General features: G+C 46.6%; 1 protein-coding gene across 1 annotated transcript in view; it reads right to left on the bottom strand.

Moving 5' to 3' along the window:
• Nucleotides 1–21,585, bottom strand: part of GUF1 (GTP binding elongation factor GUF1) — a 328,054-nt gene that overhangs the window by 20,287 nt on the left and 286,182 nt on the right. Inside the window, exon 16 of the mRNA XM_085642161.1 lies at nt 1,441–1,560. Within this exon, the coding sequence (XP_085498287.1) occupies nt 1,441–1,560 (120 nt within the window). The remainder of the gene's footprint in view (nt 1–1,440; nt 1,561–21,585) is intronic.

The raw sequence follows: 21,585 nt of genomic DNA, 5'->3' as shown, positions 1-21,585 counted from the left end.
AGGGAATAGAGTAGAGTGGAGGGGCACAGAGTGTCAGAGTGGACAAGAGTGTTGCAGAGTAGAGTGGCATAGAGTGTTGTATAGTGAAGTGGACGATCATCGAATAGAAAGGTGTAGCGCAGAATGGAGTAAAATGGCATGGAGTGGCACAGAGGAGGTTACTTACAGTGGAGTAGAGTGTCATGGGGTAGGGAGTTGTAGACTGGAGTGAAGTGGCGTAGTGTGTCAAAGTGGAGTAAGGTGCCATGGAGTGGTGTAGAGGGAATTGTGTGATGTGTCGCAGAGTATAGTGTCGTAGAGTAGCATAGAGTGCTGTATAGTGAAGTGGCACAGAGTGGAGTAGAGACTCAGAGATGGAGTGGTGTACAGTAGAGTGGCATACAGTAGTGTAGAGTGGAGTAAAGTGTCGTAGAATGGATTGGAGTAGAGTGGAGTGGCATAGTGTAGAGTGGAGTAAAGTGTCAGAATGGAGAGGCACAGAGTGGAGTGGCGTAGAGTGGAGCAGAGTGTCATGTTGTAGAGTGGAGTGGTGTAGAGTGGAGGGGTGCATTGTAGAGGAGCGTGTCGCAGAGTGGCGTGGCATCAAGTGGCAAGTCGTGGAGTGGCGTGGCATGGCATGAACTGACGTAGTGTTTTGTGGAGTGTCTTACAGCAGAAAGGAGTGGGAGGGCATAGAGTGGAGTATGCATGGTGTGGTAGCACACTGCCATTGCAGATAACAGTTTAATAAAAATAAAAGTATACAGTACACAAATGATAATATGTGGAAATATCATCATCTAGTGTATTGATTTGGTGTGATCATATTAGAACGTTGGTGTCCACCACACTCGAAATCACACAAAAATGTGCTTCATTTGTGTTTTAAAAATTGATATATTCTGAAATATCTGCACAGTTCATTAACATACATTCAGATTTTGTTGTGTGCTAGAAGAAAGCCTTTCTTTCCACAGCAAGACTGCAACATAAATCCTTACTTTAAAGTCAGAGTAAGAAAGTAAACACCAAGCTCCCAGGAAGAAAGAGCCTTACATTTGACTTCTGTCTCTGAATACACAGTAAATGTGACAGGATAAGAACAAGATTTTAAGGCCTGTTTACAGAACGTGAGCACTCCTAAAGAATACAGTAAATAGGCCATGCTCCACAGGAGGGACAAACTGAAGCTATACCGTCTAAAACAAACAAAGCCAGCATATAGAAAGCAAGCAAATGTGAGTCATAAAACATAGAGAAAATGGTAAGGAATGGGTGGAATGCATTGACAGGGAATCTTTCAGAATGTCCCCAAAAAGTTGTTAGCAAACCAGACAGGTATGCTGTCTGATAGGCTTTGACATAAAAATGAATGAACTTTGATAAGAGTGTGCAATAAAATATGTGTTTAAGCACAAAAACTGAAAAAACACTCATGCAAAAATCAAAACTGACACTTACGTTTCTCTTGCAATTATTTTGCTGCCGATTGCTGCTTGTATGGCTACTTCAAATAGCTGCCTCGGAATAGAATCCTTTAATCGTTCACAAATTGCTTTACCAGCAGAGAAAGCCTTTTCCCTGAAAAGAAAATGTTTGTTTGAGTGAATAATAGATAGTGAGAATATTTTTACATGTTGCACAAACCTCAATGCAATTTAAGAAAAACACTGAGAACGAATGAGTAGAAGCAACATTAACTGATTCAAAATGACCCATTAACAATAGTTGGCCACAACTCTGCCGTGGCATGTCCCAAGCCCGGCTGCAAAAGGAGGAGGGTCATGCGCAAGGCCGGCTACCCCACCATGTAAAGAATTTGAGCTACAGAAACGTTAACCAAATGACCAGAAAACATCCTCGGGTACAGAGGACTCTACTTTATGGAGATATATGATTCCTTGTGGTGAAAGCAAGAGCTGCCTGGAAGCCAGAAAGCAGATCCAATTGCTCTTGACCAAGACCATCACAATCGGGACATGGAATGTGAGGACCATGTATGAGACAGGTAAGACAGCCCATGTGACAGTGGAGATTAAAACAACAATCTCCTACTTGGCATCTGCAAAATCAGATGAATATAGCATGGACAGAAAAGACTGGCTCCAGGAAGAATGCTGCTGTATTCTGGACACGAAGAAGAGAATACCTAGTGCTAGCAGCCAACAGAGCTCTGATTGGATGGAAAGCCCACAGTCATAGAATCATCACGGCGACATTCCACATAAAGAAAAGGAGGACCAACAAGAATGTTATCCAGTGCTATGCACCTACCAATGACAGCTAGAAAAGGGGAAAATGAACATTTTTACAACAGACTCCAGTCCATCCTGGAGAAATGCCCGAGAGAGACATTATCATACTGATGTGGGACCACCATGTCAAGACTGGCAGCAACAACACCAAGTACCAAGAAGTCATGGACAACCTTGTCGACATGAACAAGAATGGTGAAAGGCTTGCAGATCTCTGTGCTTTGAACAATCTGGTGATAAGTGGCAATGAATTGCCACACAAAATAATTCACACGGCAATGTGGGTTTCCCCAGACCATTCAAGAGAGCATCGGATCGATCAAGTATGCAATGCCAAGAAGTTCTGAGGCCATGCAGGATGTGAGAGTAATGAGAGGAGTGGATGGGGCGCCAGATATCACCATGTCGTGGCCAGGCTGAAGATAAAGTGGAAGTAAGCATGAATAGTACAGACAAACCAACGCTCGCAATATAATACCACCCTCCTCAAAGATGCAGAGAAACAGAGTGACGACTTAGTTCGAGGCATGTGGGCTGCTGAATTCATATCTGTGCATAGATCGCCGCCTAGTGTTGGGTCCGGATGTTTGCACGTTGTTGTCCTGGAAGAGTCTTCGAAGTATCACGAGATAGGTGACTCCTCCCCTGGACCACAGTGCGCATGGGCATCCTCTCCATCCTTAGATTGTTTTTTTCCGCCATTGGGTTCGGATGTGCTTATCTTAGCTCAAGTTAGGAAAATTCAGTTGAAGGCCAAAAGGCCTTTAGTTTTCGTCGGTACTGTTCCCGTTCGGTATCGACTGCTTTCTCGATTAGTTTAGAAACTTCTTCCAGCCTTTCGGATCCGTTTGATCCGAACATCGACCTTACATCGACGATGGAATCGAGGACCCCATTCAAACGGTGTCCTTTATGCCACGCCAAATACCCACACATCGACGTCCACCCGGTATGCAACAAATGTCTCTCACCGGATCACGATGAATCGAAATGTATGGCCTGTGCCCGATTCCGATCGAAGAAGACTCTCCGGAATCGACGGGCGGCGAGATTAGAAGCAAAATCGGCGCCTGCCCCGGCCAACATCTTCAGCACCGAGGACGAGGACGAGGACGAGGACGTAGAGAGCGTGGAAGAAGTAAACTCCAGCCCCGCTTCCGAACACGATTCCCGATCGGAAGACGACGATGAAGTGCTTTTTCACAGGGAAGAAGTCATCGACGAGGTAGGAGACTACGATGAGGCCTTTGGGGCCGAAGAAGATAGCTCTAGCGAAGAGCCAGGCCCACCCGTCGATACGGAGGCCGTCAAAGGGCGTCATTCTACGGCTCAGGTCGAGGGATCGCCTCCGGGCCTTACCCGAGATCAATCCCAAAGTTCTTCGGCCCCGCCTTCGGGCCCGGCCTCGAACATCCCGCACGAGCCATTATTACCAAAGACGACTGGATTCCCTTCAACGAAACCGAAACCAATCGTCGCACCAGTTCCACCGAAACCAAAAGTGAAACTGGCCGTGATCGGCTCGAAGCCCTCGAAGACCTCCACTCCTTCGACGCCAGCAAAGGCCGTCGGCTCCGAACGCAGTAAAAGGGATTTCGGCGCCGAACTCACTACAGCGGATATCGGTACCGACCCGAAAAAGAAGGCCCTCGGTCCCACAAAAGCGCCTCGGCCTCTGGCACCGTAGCAGTCGGCCCCGACCACCAAAGTCAAAATGGCCGCTCCATCTGAGTCCACGTCGAAGACGGCGGCACACGCCAAGTCGTCGACTCCAACGACCGTTGATACCGGTCTTCGGATCGATGACCCCGTGGCTCCAAAGCAGTCGACGCCTACCTCCACGGTACCGACCGGCACCAAAGAACCTTCGGCGTTCTCAGTGCGACAAGTCGCGGCGTCGTTGCAACGCATCAGGGAATGGGCAGCCCTCCGATCCACGTCGGGCCCAGACACGAACAAGGCTCCAAAAGCACCCTCGGCGCCAACCAACATCACTTTTGGTTTGCCGCCATCCACGGCGCCGAGGATGTTAGAGATCCGAACACGTGTCCGCCAGACACAGTCCCCGTCTACTGGACACACACATTCTGAGCCTTCACAGCCACAATTCATCGACGCCGACACTGGTAGACTGATGCTCCGCAAGCGGAAGATCACGCCAGAGAGGGGCTTGGACTCCTACAGAATACCTCTAAAGCACAAATTGCCAGCAGAGTCGGAACCAGTTCTGTATGAACGCTTGCAAACCTCCTATCAGGATCCCCAGTCCTTTTCTCCTACGCCTTCCGAAACGAACGCAGTAGAGGACTACATGGGCGATGATACCACCTACCCTGGGGATGTCGATCCTGATGAGCAGCAGGACCCAGATCAGGCATGGGATGACCCTACAGACCAGGGTACCGCGCCAGATACCCAGGACACGCAGCTTTACAGCGCCAAAACATCTCCCACAGAGGACACTGCTGCCTTCAATGCCCTCATAGAACGTGCTGCCGCCAATCATGGAGTACAACTCCACTCTGACACTGTTGAGGAAGACTTCTTAGTGGACACTTTCGCCTCCTCCGAGAGAACTGTCAAAACTCTGCCCATGTTGAAAGGAGTTCTCAAACCTGCAAAGGACATTTTCAAAGAAACAACCAGGGCACGGGTGCTCAACCCCAGGATTGAAAAAAAGTACAAGCCTGCGCCCGGAGATCCTATGTACATTAGAGGTCAGTTACCTCTGGACTCCATGGTAGTTGCTAACGCTCGCAAACGAGCCCATTCGCAAACAACAGGTGATGCTCCTCCCCCAGACAAGGAGTCCAAGGTGCTGGAGACCTCAGGCAAAAGAATTGCAGCTCAAGCAGCAAACATCTGGCACATTGCCAATACACAGGCCCTCCTGGCCCGCTATGATCGTTCACACTACGACACGCTAGAATCGCTACTCCAGCATCTGCCAGATGAATACAAAGAGGCAGCGGAGCTCCTCATCAGAGAAGGACAACTCCTTACCAACGCATCCATTAAGTGCGCACTGGATGCTGCCGACACAGCAGAAAGGGCAATTAACACCAGCGTCATGTTACGACGACACGCTTGGTTGAGAATCTCAGGATTCAAACCAGAGATTCAAAACAACACCCTGAATCAGCCAGTCAACCCCGACTACTTATTCGGCCCCGAAGTTGACACTACCTTAGAAAAAATAAAAAAAGACACTGACACTGCGAAGTCAATGGGGGCTCTGCAGACGCAGCAATTTCGTAGTGGCTCCTTTCGTCGCCCCGGGAATAGAGGAGCAGCTAGAGGCCAGGGGTCACAGCAGCAATACACTAAAGGGGGCACACAGAGTACCTACGATAAAACCAACAGAGGTGGATATTGTGGCTCCAGCACCAAGGGCAGGGGACGTGGTTACGGCAACACCAGGTCCTCCCCCAAAAACAAACAGTGACGCCCTCTCCCTTCCCCCCGACCACATAACATCTGTCGGGGGGAGACTCCAGCGGTTCCTGTCCATGTGGAAAACCATCACCACAGACAGGTGGGTCAGGGACATTATCCAACATGGTTACTGTCTCGAATTAACCTCTACTCCACCCAACATACCCCCAAAGAACCGTAGAGCACTTAGCATTATTGCAGCAGGAAGTGCTAAGTATGCTGCAAAAAGGTGCAATAGAGGTCGTGCCCGTCAACCAGCAGGGGACAGGGGTGTACTCTCTGTACTTCTTAATCCCAAAAAAGGACGGGTCACTCAGACCTATACTAGACCTGAGACCCCTCAACCACTACATTCTCACAGAGCCTTTCCATATGCTCACCCTACAGCAGGTTCTCCCGCTGCTCAGCCAGGGAGACTTCCTAGCCACACTAGACCTCAAAGATGCGTACTTCCACATACCCATACACCCATCACACAGGAAATATCTCAGGTTCACTATTCAGGGACAGCACTATCAATTCAAAGTCCTCCCCTTCGGTGCGACAACAGCACCCAGGGTTTTCATCAAGTGCCTAGCTACAGTGGCTGGACATCTACGGAGACAACACATTCACGTCTACCCTTACCTGGACGACTGGCTTGTTCAAGCAAAGTCCGCCCAGCAATGCGCCAGCCACATGTCCCTCACCATTCACCTTCTTCACAGTCTGGGATTCTCACTAAATTACCCAAAATCACATCTCCAACCCGCACACGTACGACAGTACCTGGGCGCGACCATAAACACTCTGGCAGCCACAGCTCAGCCAAATTTAGTGAGGATCAACAGCATGCAACTGCTGATCTCAAAGTTCAAACCTCAACACTCCCTTCCTGCGCGAGTGTTCATGCAGTTGATAGGCATGATGGCCTCCTGCATTTTCATAGTCCCGCACGCGAGACTACATATGCGCCCGCTTCAGGAGTGCTTGGCACGTCAATGGAATCAGGCTCACGGGCACTTAAAAGACCTAGTGTTGGTGAGCGGTTGGGCATACAACTCTCTGCATTGGTAGAATCCACAAAACCTTTGCAAGGGCCGACCGTTCCAAGAGCCTGTTCCACAAATAATACTGACGGCGGACGCCTCTCTCCAGGGATGGGGAGCCCATGTACTCAATTACACAGTGCAGGGACTATGGACGACACAACAAAAGAAGATGCACATCAACCTTCTGGAACTGATGGCAATCTTCCTAGCCATGAAGGCATTCAAAGTACACTTGTGCAACAAAGTCGTGTTGATCCGGACGGACAACATGACTGCCATGTACTACATACAGAAGCAGGGAGGAACACACTCTCCACAGTTGTCTCATCTGGCTCAGAGCATGTGGAAGTGGGCCATTCAGAGGAACATATTCCTCATGGCGGAACACCTCCCCGGCAAGGACAACCAGATGGCGGATCTGCTCAGCAGACACAGCCACCAAATGCACGAGTGGGAACTACATCCGTCCGTTCTCCGACCGTACTTCCAACAGTGGGGTCATCCAGAGATAGACCTATTCGCCACAAACGAAAACGCAAAATGCCAACGCTTTGCCGCCAGGTTCCCACATCCACAGTCGCAGGGCAATGCGATATGGATGAACTGGTCCGGCAGATTTGCGTACGCTTTTCCCCCAGCGCCGTTAATACCGCTGGTGGCACGCAAACTGCGACAGCACTCACTGACACTCATCCTAGTTGCTCCCACATGGGCGCGCCAACCATGGTACACCACCTTTCTAGAACTTTCCGTGGTGCCGCATCAAAGGCTGCGGATCCATGGCGAAATTCAGCACCCAGATCCGCAACAGCTGAACCTGGCAATCTGGCTCCTGAAGTCTTAGAGTTTGGCTACCTAAACCTGCCACCTGACTGTATGGAGATCATCAAGGAGGCCAGGAGACCCACTACCAGAGCTTGCTATGCGGCTAAATGGAAGAGGTTTGTCATTTACTGCAACAACAATGACATTAACCCGCTAGACGCATCCATTCAAAACATAATCTGTTACCTCTTACACTTATACCGATGCAATCTGGCATACACCTCAATACGTATCCATTTAACCGCAATAGCAGCCTATCTCCAAAACAGGCAGCACCTCTCTTTATTCAGAGTGCCTGCCATCAAAGCCTTCTTGGAGGGACTTAAACGAGTAATTCCCCCAAGACACCCACCAGCACCGGTGTGGAACCTCAACTTGGTCCTCACCAGACTGATGGGTCCACCCTTCGAACCTCTCCACTCATGTGAGCTTCAATTCCTCACCTGGAAAGTAGCTTTCCTAGTAGCGATCACTTCGTTAAGAAGAGTTAGTGAACTCCAGGCACTAACCATTCAAGAGCCATTCATACAGGTTCACGCAAACAGGGTCGTACTACGTACCAACCCCAAATTCATGCCTAAAGTAATATCTCAGTTCCACATAAATCAAACTATTGAACTGCCTGTTTTCTTTCAAAATCCACAAAATGTCGCTGAGAGAATGCTCCATACACTAGATGTAAAGAGGGCCCTCATGTACTATATAGACAGAACTAAGGACTTTAGGAAGACAAAACAACTTTTCGTTGCCTTTTCTCCACAACACAAGGGCAACGCCATTTACAAAGCAGGTATAGCCAGATGGATCGTTAAATGTATTCAAATTTGCTATCAAAAAGCTAAACGCACATTAACGATTCCCCCACGAGCCCACTCAACACGAAAGTTAGGGGCGTCCATGGCTTTCCTGGGAAACATTCCTTTACAGGAAATATGTAGAGCAGCCACATGGTCCACTATACATACATTTACCAAACACTACTGTGTAGATGTACACTCAAAACAGCAGGCAGCTGTAGGACAGGCTGTTCTCAAAACTCTTTTTCAGACTGCTGCAGCTGGCACTGGTAGCCGCCGCTAATAGGAGGTACTGCTATATATTCTATGCACAGATATGAATTCAGCAGCCCACATGCCTCGAACTGAATATGCTACTTACCAGTATGCCTCTGTTCTTGGCATGTAGGGCTGCTGACATTCATATCGCCCACCCTCCTCCCCGGCGCCTGTAGCAGCTGCAGCTCTCAGAATTACTGTATAGCATGGTCATCACTTACTGTATCTACTCCATCACTGCCACAATGGCGAAAAACAATCTAAGGATGGAGAGGATGCCCATGCGCACTGTGGTCCAGGGGAGGAGTCACCTATCTCGTGATACCTCGAAGACTCTTCCAGGACAACAACGTGCAAACATCCGGACCCAACACTAGGCGGCGATCTATGCACAGATATGAATGTCAGCAGCCCTACATGCCAAGAACAGTACTGGTAAGTAGCATATTCAGTCACCCTCGTCACCAATTTTAGAGTCCTTTCAAGTCCTGCAACAATTAGAGGACAACAAACACCCAGTAGAAAGAGAGTGGGAGAAGAACAAAGGAACAGTTACAGCAATCTGCCAGGAGTTACTGGGTCCAGAGAAAACACCAGCATAAAGAATGCCTCTCCACCAAGTCTCTCCGCAAAATCCAAGAGAAAAAGGAAAAAGAAAGCTTCAGTCAACACCATCCGAACAAGAGCAGAAAAAACGAAAGCTCAGGGCCAATGCACCAAAACCAACAAGCAAGCATAGGGAAGCTTAAGAGCAGACAAGCAAAGATTCATCAATAATCTTGCGACAGAAGCTCAAAGAGAAAAAATGATGAACGGAATGCTGAACAAATGAAACATTCACCACCAGTAAATCCACAGTTGTTTTGTTCATTACACCACCACAGTTTAGACCCAGCCATATGCAAATCAGTCTTGACCCTGCTGCTTATGGGAACAGTCCAGCCCGTACTGCCAGGCCAAGTGCTTCCTAGACAGGAAACAAGCATCCTGGGACCACTTTCGAGGTATCAGCCCTCATCAGCCAGGCTAGCCTGAATCCAGTGGTACAGTACGCACGGGACCCATGTCTGGGCATACCCTTCCCGCTTAGGGCGACAAAAGCAAAAAGAATAGATGATGGACGGAATTCTGAACAATTCAAACATTCATCCGCAGTCACAGATCTGGGTTTAATCCATAATTTGTTTTGCTCACCACGCCACCCCAGTATGGAACGAGCCATACGGAAATGTTTGATTTGTTCAGCATTCCATCCATCATCTGTTCTTTTTGCTTTTGTCACCCTAAGTTCTCGACCCAGCTGCAGACTCCACAAGCTCGCTCCCAGTATGTAAATCAAATGCCGGGGGGTACTCCACCAGATCATTGACACTTACGGTATCACAGACATTTGACTACACAGCACCCCACTAATAAAGACTATACATTTTATTCTTCTCCTCATGGAGTATTGACAAGCTAGACTACTGGCTCGTATCGGCCAATGCTGCCCTGTGGACTACTGATGTTACACACCTACCCCGCACTTAGTCGGACCACTGCCCAGTAATATTACATTTACGCATACCTAGCAAACTTACTCTATGCCCACTGGCGCTTCCAGAGTGAACCTTTGCATGACCAGGTCTTCTGATATGACTTACATGCAGCCATAGTTGAATACTTCACTTTAAATACAGGCACGCTGTCATCTCAGGCTACCCACTGGGAAGCCTTCAAGGCCTATATATGTAACATTAGCATAGCTACGTATACTGGTGTGCTTCGAGACATAGGATCTCACCGTCGACTCCAGCGGTGCCGGCATTACTCGACTCCAAAAATGCACTTGAATCCATGAAGTGGCCGTTCTTAAGGAAAACCTTAGTAAAACTTGGCTTCCCACCTGCTTTCATTGCCTCGCTTATGATCCTATATGCCAATCCAACAGCTTGCTTGAGATTGAATGAGTCCCTTACCGACGCTTTCCCGCAACTAGAGGTTCCCGCCAGGGTTGCCCTCTCTCCTTTTTAGGTCTCGCCTGACCCAGCGCATGCGCTGGTCTGGCGAGACTTATTGAGAGGGCTCCAAAAAGTGCTACCAGGCCAGCCTAGAGCTACAGTGCATGTGACGGGCGCGCGCGTCGCGCTTTACCGCAATTACTTTCACTTTCGCGGCCGCACGGCCGCTTTGATGTTTGATCGTGATCGCGATCACTTTTACTTTCGCGGCCGCACAGTCGCTTTGCATAGCCAATAGGTCTCGCTTCTGGGACCTTATAAGTATTTAGTTATGCAACTGTTGCATGGATAAACACTTATAAGGTCCCAAAGGCGAGACCTATTGGCTATGCCAATGCTTGTTATAATTACAGTGGATCCTCTCACTCGTCACTTACAGGAACAGCACATGCACCGTGGACTACAACTCTCACATGGCCCACTTCTTGTATTATTCTATGATGACGACATAGTGCTTTTCATTTGGCATCCCGCTGACAAAATTCTACCATTGGTCTGAGAGACTGTACCCTTTGGCAGTCTGTCGGGTCTACAAATAAATTGAGCCAAATCTGAACTGTTTACTTTAACCGCGAGTACAGAACCGTTGGATGTTGAATACCCCCTGAACTGGACTGCTGACTCGGCATTCATCTGCACCTCAATAAAGACCAAATATCTCGCTTGAATTAAGGCCCAGATATTGCCCTACTTACATCCCAAATCGATCATTGGATAAGCCTTTCGCTCTCCATGGCAGGCTGGATATCACTAATCAAAATGGCAATCCTGCTGCAATTTTTATATTTGTTTTTAACCATTCACATCCCACTCACCCAAAGATATTCCTTCTTCACGTTGCGCAGCCTCCTCATACGAAGAGTCAGGGCTGGTCGTCTTCCTGGAGCCAAATGGGACACCTTAACCCTTCCGTACGAGCGGGGCGGACTCAGCGCTTCTGATCTCTGCCTTTATTATCTGGCCAGTGTCAATATTACCATTTTTGGTATTGCCCAGATGCCTGCATAACTTATCTCAAACTTGAGCAACATATAGTAGGGCAGCAACCTCTATCTTCCCTATTGCTGAAGGGCATTCCCATAGATCCTACTTATATCCAGAACCTGTCCACCACCTGTTGGGCCTGGAGGCGATTTCACCGGTCATTAGGTAGTGGCATCCTGTATTCTCCCACCATTCCATTAGCTGATAACTAGGCTGTCCGGTATTAGGTTTAAACCTATAATAACTGATAAAACCCCAACGAAATGGAAACAGCCATCACCAGTGTAAACATATACACACTGAAAAAACACCTGCACAACCACATACTAAAAACCATTCAAAGAAAGGAAAAGGAAAGTGAAAGAGTTATTTTTTTCTTCCTACAGGGGCTAATACAATGTAGCTTTGTTATACAAGAAAGACTAGGCTAACATTATTCTTCTAGAGTTTTGTTGTTTAGGGATGTCACTAAAATATTGTTTCTTCCTTTTGCTTTTTCAGTTTTGTGGTCTTTGGTCTAAAGATGCAGGGTTTAGAAGAATGTTTTAGGTCTTGTTTAATTATTTTATAAACTGTAAAGTATCAGGAAATATCAAAATCATATTTGATATTTTGGCTGCATTTGATTCTTTCACTGATACGTAAAATGGCGGTTTCATAAGAATATTTCCTAATATGTGGCATCACATTTACCCACAAAGAATGGGTAAAAACCCTTACTGCATCAGCCCCCAGTTTCTAGTGTGTCAGTATTGATAGTAGGTTAATTGCCAACACCTCAGGCTTTAAACATTCAATGCAAGGTATTGGGACAAGTATATGTGAAAAGAGTGCCATTACCAAGCATCTGGGATAGCGGTGGAAACATGACACCAGACTTTTAAAAACATGGAACGCAGAGTCACTTTGAATGCTGCTGCAAAAAGGTTCTTTCCAAGTTCAACAAAGATTGGAGTGATATTGTTTATATTTGCAGTGATTCAGCTACGTATATGAAAAGGTTGTCAAAATCGATACCTGAGCTGAAGTGCTTCCCTGTAGGAGATACTTGCCACTTGCTAGATGGCATGCTGAAAGCATCTTTACAATCTTCAGAATGAATGAAGAACGCAACTGACTTTTCAGTCCATTCTGGTGCACTGTTTTGTTACGCGTCGGAACTAAAAATGCAAATATTTTTCATTTTGTGCTTTCCGTGGCATCCCAAATGTGTCATTAGCTGGTGATTCTCAGTCCTAGAGGCTGTGATTGCTATATTACCCACGTGCCAACCGTTTACAGAATTTTTGCTGACTGATGATCCCAAAGGCAAGAAATGTGAGGCTCTTTCGTCACATATTGATATTGATGTGAAAAAAGTACACTTTACTGAAAACACCCTTGTTTGCCAAGTGTTCAGCATAATTGGTGTATATGTGAAATATCACCTTGAGAGTAGGCTGGGCAACACCTTTAGTGACTGGCACTGCAAAATGTTCCTTGTTAGAGTGCTTGCCACTTGGTAAGCACATTGATGTTGATGAGGAATTCAGAAACTTTTATTTTATAATGTATGAGAAATGGCTTGCAATGATGCATAAAATGACCCTTCACCAACCATGGCATTTGAAGTCAATGAAAGCTCACTGTGGTACTCTGTACAATTTCTAGATTCCTTACATTAAGGGGAATCTTCTCCTTAGTTTCAAAAGTGCTATATTTTTCTGACCGCTTCAGTAACTCTGAGGGCATAAGCACCCAGTTCAAGGCAAATGTTGCAGAACCTGTCCAGAGAATCGTAATCTTCAAGTGCACCAGTATTGGCATGGAAAGCTGCATCAGTGGCAAGAGTTAGCAAGTTGTGTACTGGCTGTTTTGGCATTGCCCGTCTCAAGTGCCTAAGTTGAGAGGGCCTTTTCACAGAAATAAGTTTACATGGGAAGGAAAGAGCGAGCACACATGACCAAAGATTCACTAAAAAAAAGTATTGTATGGTGTACTACAATAAGTTTGATTTGCAAAAATGTATTTTGACCTCATATACACTGTACGTACATGGTCTAGTCCATGGTCTATATACCATGCACTATCAGTGCAGAAAGCAAGCAATAATAAAAGCAAACGTTCCATAAACACCGGAAAAACACTGTTTGTTGTTTATAATGGCGTGAAAATGTGTAACCACTGATAACCACTGTTTTTTAAAAACATTGAAATCACTTAAAAAAAACTGAAAAAACCCCACCAGAATTTACCAAAAATATAAACTGAAAACAGGAAAGCCTACTGATAACACATTGCTTCCACATACACAGGAGAAACTTGTTTGGGACGCTCTCTCCAACCACGCCTTGCATACAACCGGGGGATGTGTTCCCTGACTGACATGTACTCACACATGCAGACAATCTCTGTTTCCAACAAGCTATCTACATAGATCACTTTATACTGCAACGCAGGCACAACACCCTTCGCTCCTGTGTACCTACATACCCTCAAGATGAGTTCTCTGCGCTCACACTTATTATCAAGAATGACAGCAGCCATTTGATATCCTGACTTTATTGTTCCTGCCTAGTCTTGAAACTGGATTGCAAAGCCTGGAGCGCAGATCTCGGATACCCTATACCTAACAAAGGTCTGGGCCTATTGCTGCACTGAAACGGAACTGGTATCATCAATCCTAAACATAAGCTTCTGCATTTTAAACTCCTACATAGAGCATATTTCGAGCCCATGCAATCGTTACTAAATTTGACTCTACATACCCTTCCCACTGTCCTAAATGTATGGCCCTTAATGCAGACTTTGCATACCTCACCTGGTCATGCCCTAACATCAGCAACTATTGGACCACTATCTATTCTCTCCTATCTACAATGACAGATGTTGTGCTCTAGCCTGACCCTGCTATGGCATTACTAAGAAACACTCCAGATCTTTCCAAATCAACCCGCAGATTTAATTCCATAGTACTTCTCCTGGCTACGGGAAATCGTTATACATTGGGGGAGCATGCGATCCCCTACTGACAAAGCCTGGCTTAACAATGTCCTGTTGCGCTACACTGGCCACTGACTATGTACAATTACAACCCCTTAGTCTGGACCCACGGATATCTGGCAACCACTCCGCACAAACCTACTCTTGTTGGAGACAGGTACTTCTGATTAGGAGCCCTGCTACATGTGTAACACCACAACCTGCATATCAGTGAACACCTCTTAGTTGTTCAATTCACCATCAATCTAGTATTCTATCATGCATGCTAACCTTTCACTTTTTCCCCCGCTCGTTCTTTTTATCTGCCTTCCCCTTTCTTCAGCCAGGTTATTATAATGTCATGGACCTCATTTCTCGCTATTGTTTTTATGATTGAGCAATGCTATAATCCTTATCATGTGAATCAGCTGACCTACAATAACTATTGCAATGGGTTTCTGTTTCTTGTTTCTACGCTTTTTCTGTGAAAAATCTAATAAATAAAATGTTTAATAAAAAACGCCTGATCAAAATGGACTGTATCAATAGAGTCTCCATCAACCCAGTAAGAATTTGGGAGTACGCCTATGTTACAAGCAATTATGCTATGATAGTATACCATGACTTCAGAGTTGGTTAAAAAAAATAAAATGTAGAGCAACATAGGAGCCCTAGCCAGAGACACAAATAATAACTAATGGTTCTTAAATATTCAACCACATTTAATAAGCCAAATTTTGAAAGCTAGCAAATTTTAAGTGCAAGCACCACCTTAGTTCCTTTTTATTCCCTCTTCAATCCATTACTCCTTTCGCATGGGGGAACCTAAGTAGCCTTATTTTTCCAACATTCTCTACCAGTCCACTTTCCAATATCCCTTATATGTTTTGCATAATTCAGCAAATTGAATAGCTCCTACTGCACATTCTCTTTACACACAGGGTGCTAGGATTCCATACTGTGTGTACTTCAAGAGACCTTAAATATTAATATACAAACAAGCTTCTGGTATGGGGGATGACTTGGCATATGAGTCAAATGAAGATGATCAACATTCTTCAAGCTCCTTCCTCTGCCAGACTGATACCAACTTATAGACTGCTCTAGTGGTCTGTCAGCCTCATATATTTCTAGAATAATACATTAAATAATAATATATATACATGGATGGGCTTTGAGCTAGCTGCACCCTACAGTCCTATTTTGGATCAGCCAAGATAACAGCACAGAAAGAAAGGGGGCATGGGTGAGCGTTATTCAGCCATTTCTCAGATTAAAGTGTCATTCACATTTTGTCTCAAACCACAGGCGAGTTGTTCGGTGTTTTGAGTGTCTGGCAGGATGAGTGATGGCATAATACAGCTTTAAATGTGCTACTGCATCAAGACTGGGCACCAAAAGCGACACCAGCTCCCACAGATACACACTAAAAACAGACCTTCCAGGAAGCAGCAAGCATGCCGATCTCCATCATGGCTGTACTTTCCTCACTGTATTCCGGAAGTGAAGCAGAAGCACTGCTGTAGCCTTCTTCAGAATCCCTGGCCCCACACCCATCCTTCACTTTGTGTTTAAGCCAGATAAGCTTCTATGGCTGCACCAAAGCCACCAGTGAGAGGGGCTGGTAAACCTTTCACCTGCAGCTCCCAGGAATGATTCAGTTGTTCCCAGAAGACACCCTTTTTCAACTCAGTCTGTGTGAGCCAATGCTTGTCTGTAAACTCTAATTGATGGGAACAGACCAGTTCTCAAACTGCAGGGAGACCAGACAGACATGCCCACATCTGAATCCCCAAGACATCATTAAAAAGCTCAGAATGTCTTTAACACTACAAACTGTCTGCAAACTTTTGAGGAAGTCCAAGCCTTGTTGCTAGGTGTGCTGTCACCACGGTCTACCCCCGAGCAATTTGAAAAAATCTGAGTTCAACTCTTACCTCCCCTTTAAAACTAAATCTGATGGCAAACCGTTTTCTGAGGATATTATTTAGGGCCCTATTTAAGGTTTGTCAGACAGGATACTCTGTCATATCATGGGGCAAACAGCCTTTACAACATGGTCGGCACCACACAGGCCTTTACGACACAGGCGTCTTTACCATGCATGCCTTTACCACGAATATGCCTTTAACACACATCCTTCACAATGAAAATGTAATTATTTTGCAGGTAAGAATATATATATTACCTACTGCAGTCACGAGTTATAGTTAAGACAGTTTCCATAGGAAAAGCTTTTATTTCTTTGTCAATAACTGGCGCCGTTTGATGAATCCTTGGAAAAATTTTAAAAGTAGTTTTACACACACATCAGCTGCTGTGTTGAATGTTTTGGGGTGATCCATCAAGCGGGGCTCAGAAAATGGGATGGTCCCAAAACACGTTTTCCCCATGCAATTTCTCATTGGGATTTTGAACACAACTACAAGCCGAACTGCTGGACAGAATTACACCAAATTTGGCAGAAAGGTAGCTCTTGGTCCAGAAAGAGTGCCTTTTGTTATTTGGTGTAAAACTGTTTAGCAGATATAAAATGAAAATCAAATTTGTATATCTAGGGATGCAAACCCTTCCGATCCCCTACAGAGATCTGATTGGCTGCCAATGAGGAAGTGTTGGCAGCCATTTTGGAACTCTGACTCAGTTGAGTCCCCCCCCAATTCCCTGACCCCTTAACCAGGGCAAAACCCACTTTAAAAAAAAACAAATTGCTGCAAAATCGAGTCAGATTCACAAATTTGTGGCAAAAAATAATTTTAATAAACCAAGCGGGGTCCCCCACGCTTGTTTTCAGTTTAGCCTCGGGGCGGGGGGCAGGTCCCGGGGGCAAAGTGGTATGTTAAAATAAGGAGGGGACAGTTCCCCTAGGACTTTTTTGAGTCCCGGGGACCACGACCTCCCGGGGCTTTATGGAAATATGGGAGGGTGTCCGGTCAGACCACCCTCCATTGAGCTCTTTGAAGCCTACATGCCTCGATGCTTTACTTTTCTTTTTTTAAAAGGAGGTGGGGGACCACCACCTCCCCAGGACTACATTAATAAACATGCCTGGTGGCTGTGTGGACCCAGGGGACCACCACCTCCGCAGGGCTAAAAAGCACTGAAAAAACTGGGAGGGAGACCGTGCTGCCCCCCTCCCGGGTCATATATGGTCCTGGGGACCACCACCTCCCAGGGTCAGCTCCTGCTATCTCCCGAGGTGCCCACCATCTGAAGATAGTGGGTTGCTTTTGCTTGGTCGAAGCTGTGACATCTCCCACCAAGTGAGAACTAACATTAACTCCACTCCTAGCAAGCGGGAGCTGTCACTATGCTCCTGCTTGCTGGGAGCGGATTTTTATCAGTTTCCCTGCCCACTGTCATGCAGGCAGGGAAACAGAGGAAAGATTGCTCCTGCACACAGAGAACTGCATATTTAGCAGCTCCCCAAGTGCAGGAGCAATGCTGACTCCTGTAGGGGGCGGGTAGCTGTGGTGGCATTGAAGCTCCCCCTGCGGTCCCCGTCAAAGCACACTGGAAGCCCTGGGTGGAGCCATGGCCCCCAGGTAGTCGTTGCCGGGCCCCAGGGGATGGGGTCCCCGGGGCCAAAAACGGCCAGCAGGGGGGCTGCACGCCCCTCAGTATTTATTTTAATTTTTACCCCGAGGAGGTGGTGGGGCCCGGGGAATTGGGTGGGTCCGCACGGCCGCCCTGCTTATGTTTTAGTTTAGCCCTGGGGAGGTGGAAGTCCCTAAGGCATGGTAAAGCCCCAGGAGTAGGATCTGCAAGGCCCCCCTCCATTGATAAAATAATGCCCTGGGGAGGCCTTGTCCTGTGGCCACCCCCACTACACATGGTCAAAGGCCGTGCATGGTTTGGGTGCTTATAGGCGGTTATAGTTAGGAAATAGAATTTTTTTTAAACATAGAAATTCAGTTAAGGAACCAAAGGTTACATGGACGTTATTGTTAGATTCAAATTTTACCACAAAAATTCATCAGTTATATAGTTATGGGTAAATCAAATAACTATAACACGTGCCCTAAAATAACTTTATCTCACACCCTCGCCATGCACTGATATTACATCACTCATGACATCTTGTACAAGATCACTGATAATATCAATGTAACATTTGCAGTAAAATTATTGATGAGATAACTGTGTATGGGGAGGGCTGTGCGAGTAGCTGTATTAGTGACTGAGTGGTTGTGTGAGTGGCTCTCTGAGTGTGTGTGTGAGTGGTCGTATGGGTGACTCAGAGGTTTGTGTGAATGGCTCTATGGGTGAGTGACTGGGATGTATGGGTGAGTAGGTGTGTGAGTGGCTGTTTGGCATAGTAAGTGTCTGTGTGAGTGGTTGTATAGGGTGAGTGAGTGCTTCAATGGATATGTGAATGGGTATGTAAGTGGTTTTTTGGATCTGTGAGTGGCTGTATGGGTGAGTGGGTAGCTTTGTTAGCAGCTGGATAGGTGGGTGAGTGAGTGGTTGACTGGCTGTATGGGTGAGTGAGTGGGTGTGTGAATGGCTGTATTGGTAGGTGAATGGCTATGTGAGAGGCTGTATCAGTGAGTGAGTTTTGCGAGTACTGGAATGGGTTTGTGAATGGGTATATGAGTGGTTGTGTGGGTCTGTGAGTGGGTGTTTGAGAGGTGGTTTGGGGCTGTGAGTGGGTTTGTGAGTGGTTCAGTGGATGAAATCATCAGTGATGTCACTGACTATGCCAATGGGTGATGTTATATGGGAGGTCATAAGCAGTGCATTGTGGGTGCGTAAGTTATAGTTAGCTCAGGTAAATATGACTGCTGAATTTCTATATTTTTGTGCAGGTGAAATCTGAGCCTAACTATAACGGTCCTGAACCTTTGTTTTTTTAAGTGAATTTTTATGGTGTTTTTCATACGATTTCCTAAATATGACGTCCCTGTAACCTTTGGTTTTCTTTAGTGAATATGTACGTTTTCTGAATTCTATTTCCTAACTATAACGTTCCTGTAACCTTTGTTGTTTTCAGTAAATTTCAAAGGTTTTTTTAATTCTGCTTCCATATTGGCAAAAAGTGAACTAGTGCAGTGATGATATAAGGCGGCACCGTTGAGTGTGGATGGGGTCTCACTCCCAGCAAGCAGTCTTGACCACCCAGAAATATGTGACAGTCAGTCACTGGCGGCACAGTGTTGCGTACACATACACCACAAAGGAATATTTAAGATGCAAAAGGGAACTCACACAGTCTAAAAGCTGGTGTGTTAGGTGAGCCATCAACCCGGGAGCAATTTTGTATTTATTAAAGGGTGCCTACCATGAAAAGGTGCTCATCACTTACAGACCTATACTGGGTCACAGGCATAAGCTGCCTTTCTGTACCCTCCATATGCCAATCACCCTGTATCCGCACTGCTAGTCTTCCTCCTGTATGTCAGCCTATGCAGTTTCCCTGTCTGTGCCTCCTGTGTAGATGTAATTGGTGTGTCGGTGTCATCTGTGTGCTATCTGTGCTCACCATGTGTGTTTCTTTTGGTGCCCTACTTATATGTGACGGTCTATGACATCTCTGGACCCATTTATGCCCAGAGTACCACTTTACCTGCTAATCTGTGCACCTGACCGTACCATCATGAACCTGTAATGGCATAACTACATGCATGTATGCAGGTTTCAGGTAATTGTACGCCCGGGTGTGGCACACACCTGTGTGCTTTTACGTGCCATCAATGTGCCTGGGAGTGCCCTTGTCTGTTTATGAATGGCCTCCATCTATGTGCCTGTCTGTGTTTCTGTACATGCCATCATCGTGCCTGTGGTTGCCCGTATGTGGCTATCAGTGCCACCCATTTAGGTGTTTGTCTGTGCCTCTCTATGCTCTCCTGAGCTGTGAATGCATGCCACCTATTTACGTGTGTGCTTGCTCCATGTCCTGGTGCACATGCAAATCTAAGTATATCTGTGTGCTTCTGATACTCTTGCGCGCCTAGAAGTGCTCCTCCTCTATGTGATGTCTATGTGGTGCCCATGCACCCGGTGTGCCTGTGGGTACTATCCATACACATGCAGGTGCACAGATGTTGGCTCTGTATCCGCCAGGTGAGGGTGGCATAATATGTCAAGGACACTATATCCAGATTGTGTGCGGTCAGTAGTGTTTCGCATGCATGCCGAGTATGCAGGTTCACTAACAGCCGCTTCCACACAAGCTGGTGTTTCCAGGGGGTGACTGGCATCAGGCCGCGCTTAGGTGGTGCCAAGTGCCTCTGTCCCCATCAGCAATCTGAACGGAGCTCGGAGCAAGAGGTGCAAGGGATGCCGGGGTCGCACTGTCTGTGGGAAGAACTTTTAGTGTGAACCAGCCACCATACAACCCCTCTCTCTGAAGGAGGGGACTTCGGTGATGTACAGTGAACCAGGGACCCCATTCCTGTCTCCCTGTTAAAGGAGGTTAGCGCCCTGCTAGGGCAGTGCTGGAATGTGAGCTAGCATACCCGCACTGCTCACTCTGCCGACTGCACTACCTACTCTATCCGGGATGTACAACAATCCTTCTATGGACCGGAAATCTGCAGGAAAGCCTGAACTCACAGTTTAGCCTCAGTAACACTGTTGCATGAATGTGACCAGCAATTCTGGTACAGCGCTTGAAGCCTTCCAGGGAGTCTTGCAGCACTTTACAAATGCTCCTGCAACCCGAGGCCTTAACTTCAACTAACAAGATGTGCTTGAGGCGGACGAATGCCAGAGACCTTTTGAGTACACAACATTCCTGTACAAATGGTATTCACTAATGGGGGTCCCATTCTTCATGTCGTGCCCTTTTAAAACAACAGCTTTCTCAGTGAGAGGCTGCCACGTGACTGCAAAAAGAAAGAAGATTGCTTTGGGCTGTGAGCGCCACACTCAAGATATATCATCAGAGGCAAGGGGACGAGGGGCGCTTGTAGGCCCAGCATACGAGCCCCTTATAAGGAGCAATTGTATCAGCAGGTATGCAGTTCCTTTGGGCAGAGTCAAATGAAGCGAATATGTGACTGGTTGGTCTAATATTCAAAGGATGGGACAGGAGTCTGCTCCTTTTGGAACTGGGGCC

This window comes from Triturus cristatus, chromosome 2_2 (assembly GCF_964204655.1).
Source record: "Triturus cristatus chromosome 2_2, aTriCri1.1, whole genome shotgun sequence".
Taxonomy (NCBI): Eukaryota; Metazoa; Chordata; class Amphibia; order Caudata; family Salamandridae; genus Triturus; species Triturus cristatus.
Note: the sequence above shows the minus strand (reverse complement) of the source record. Positions and strands in the feature narration are given on the sequence as shown.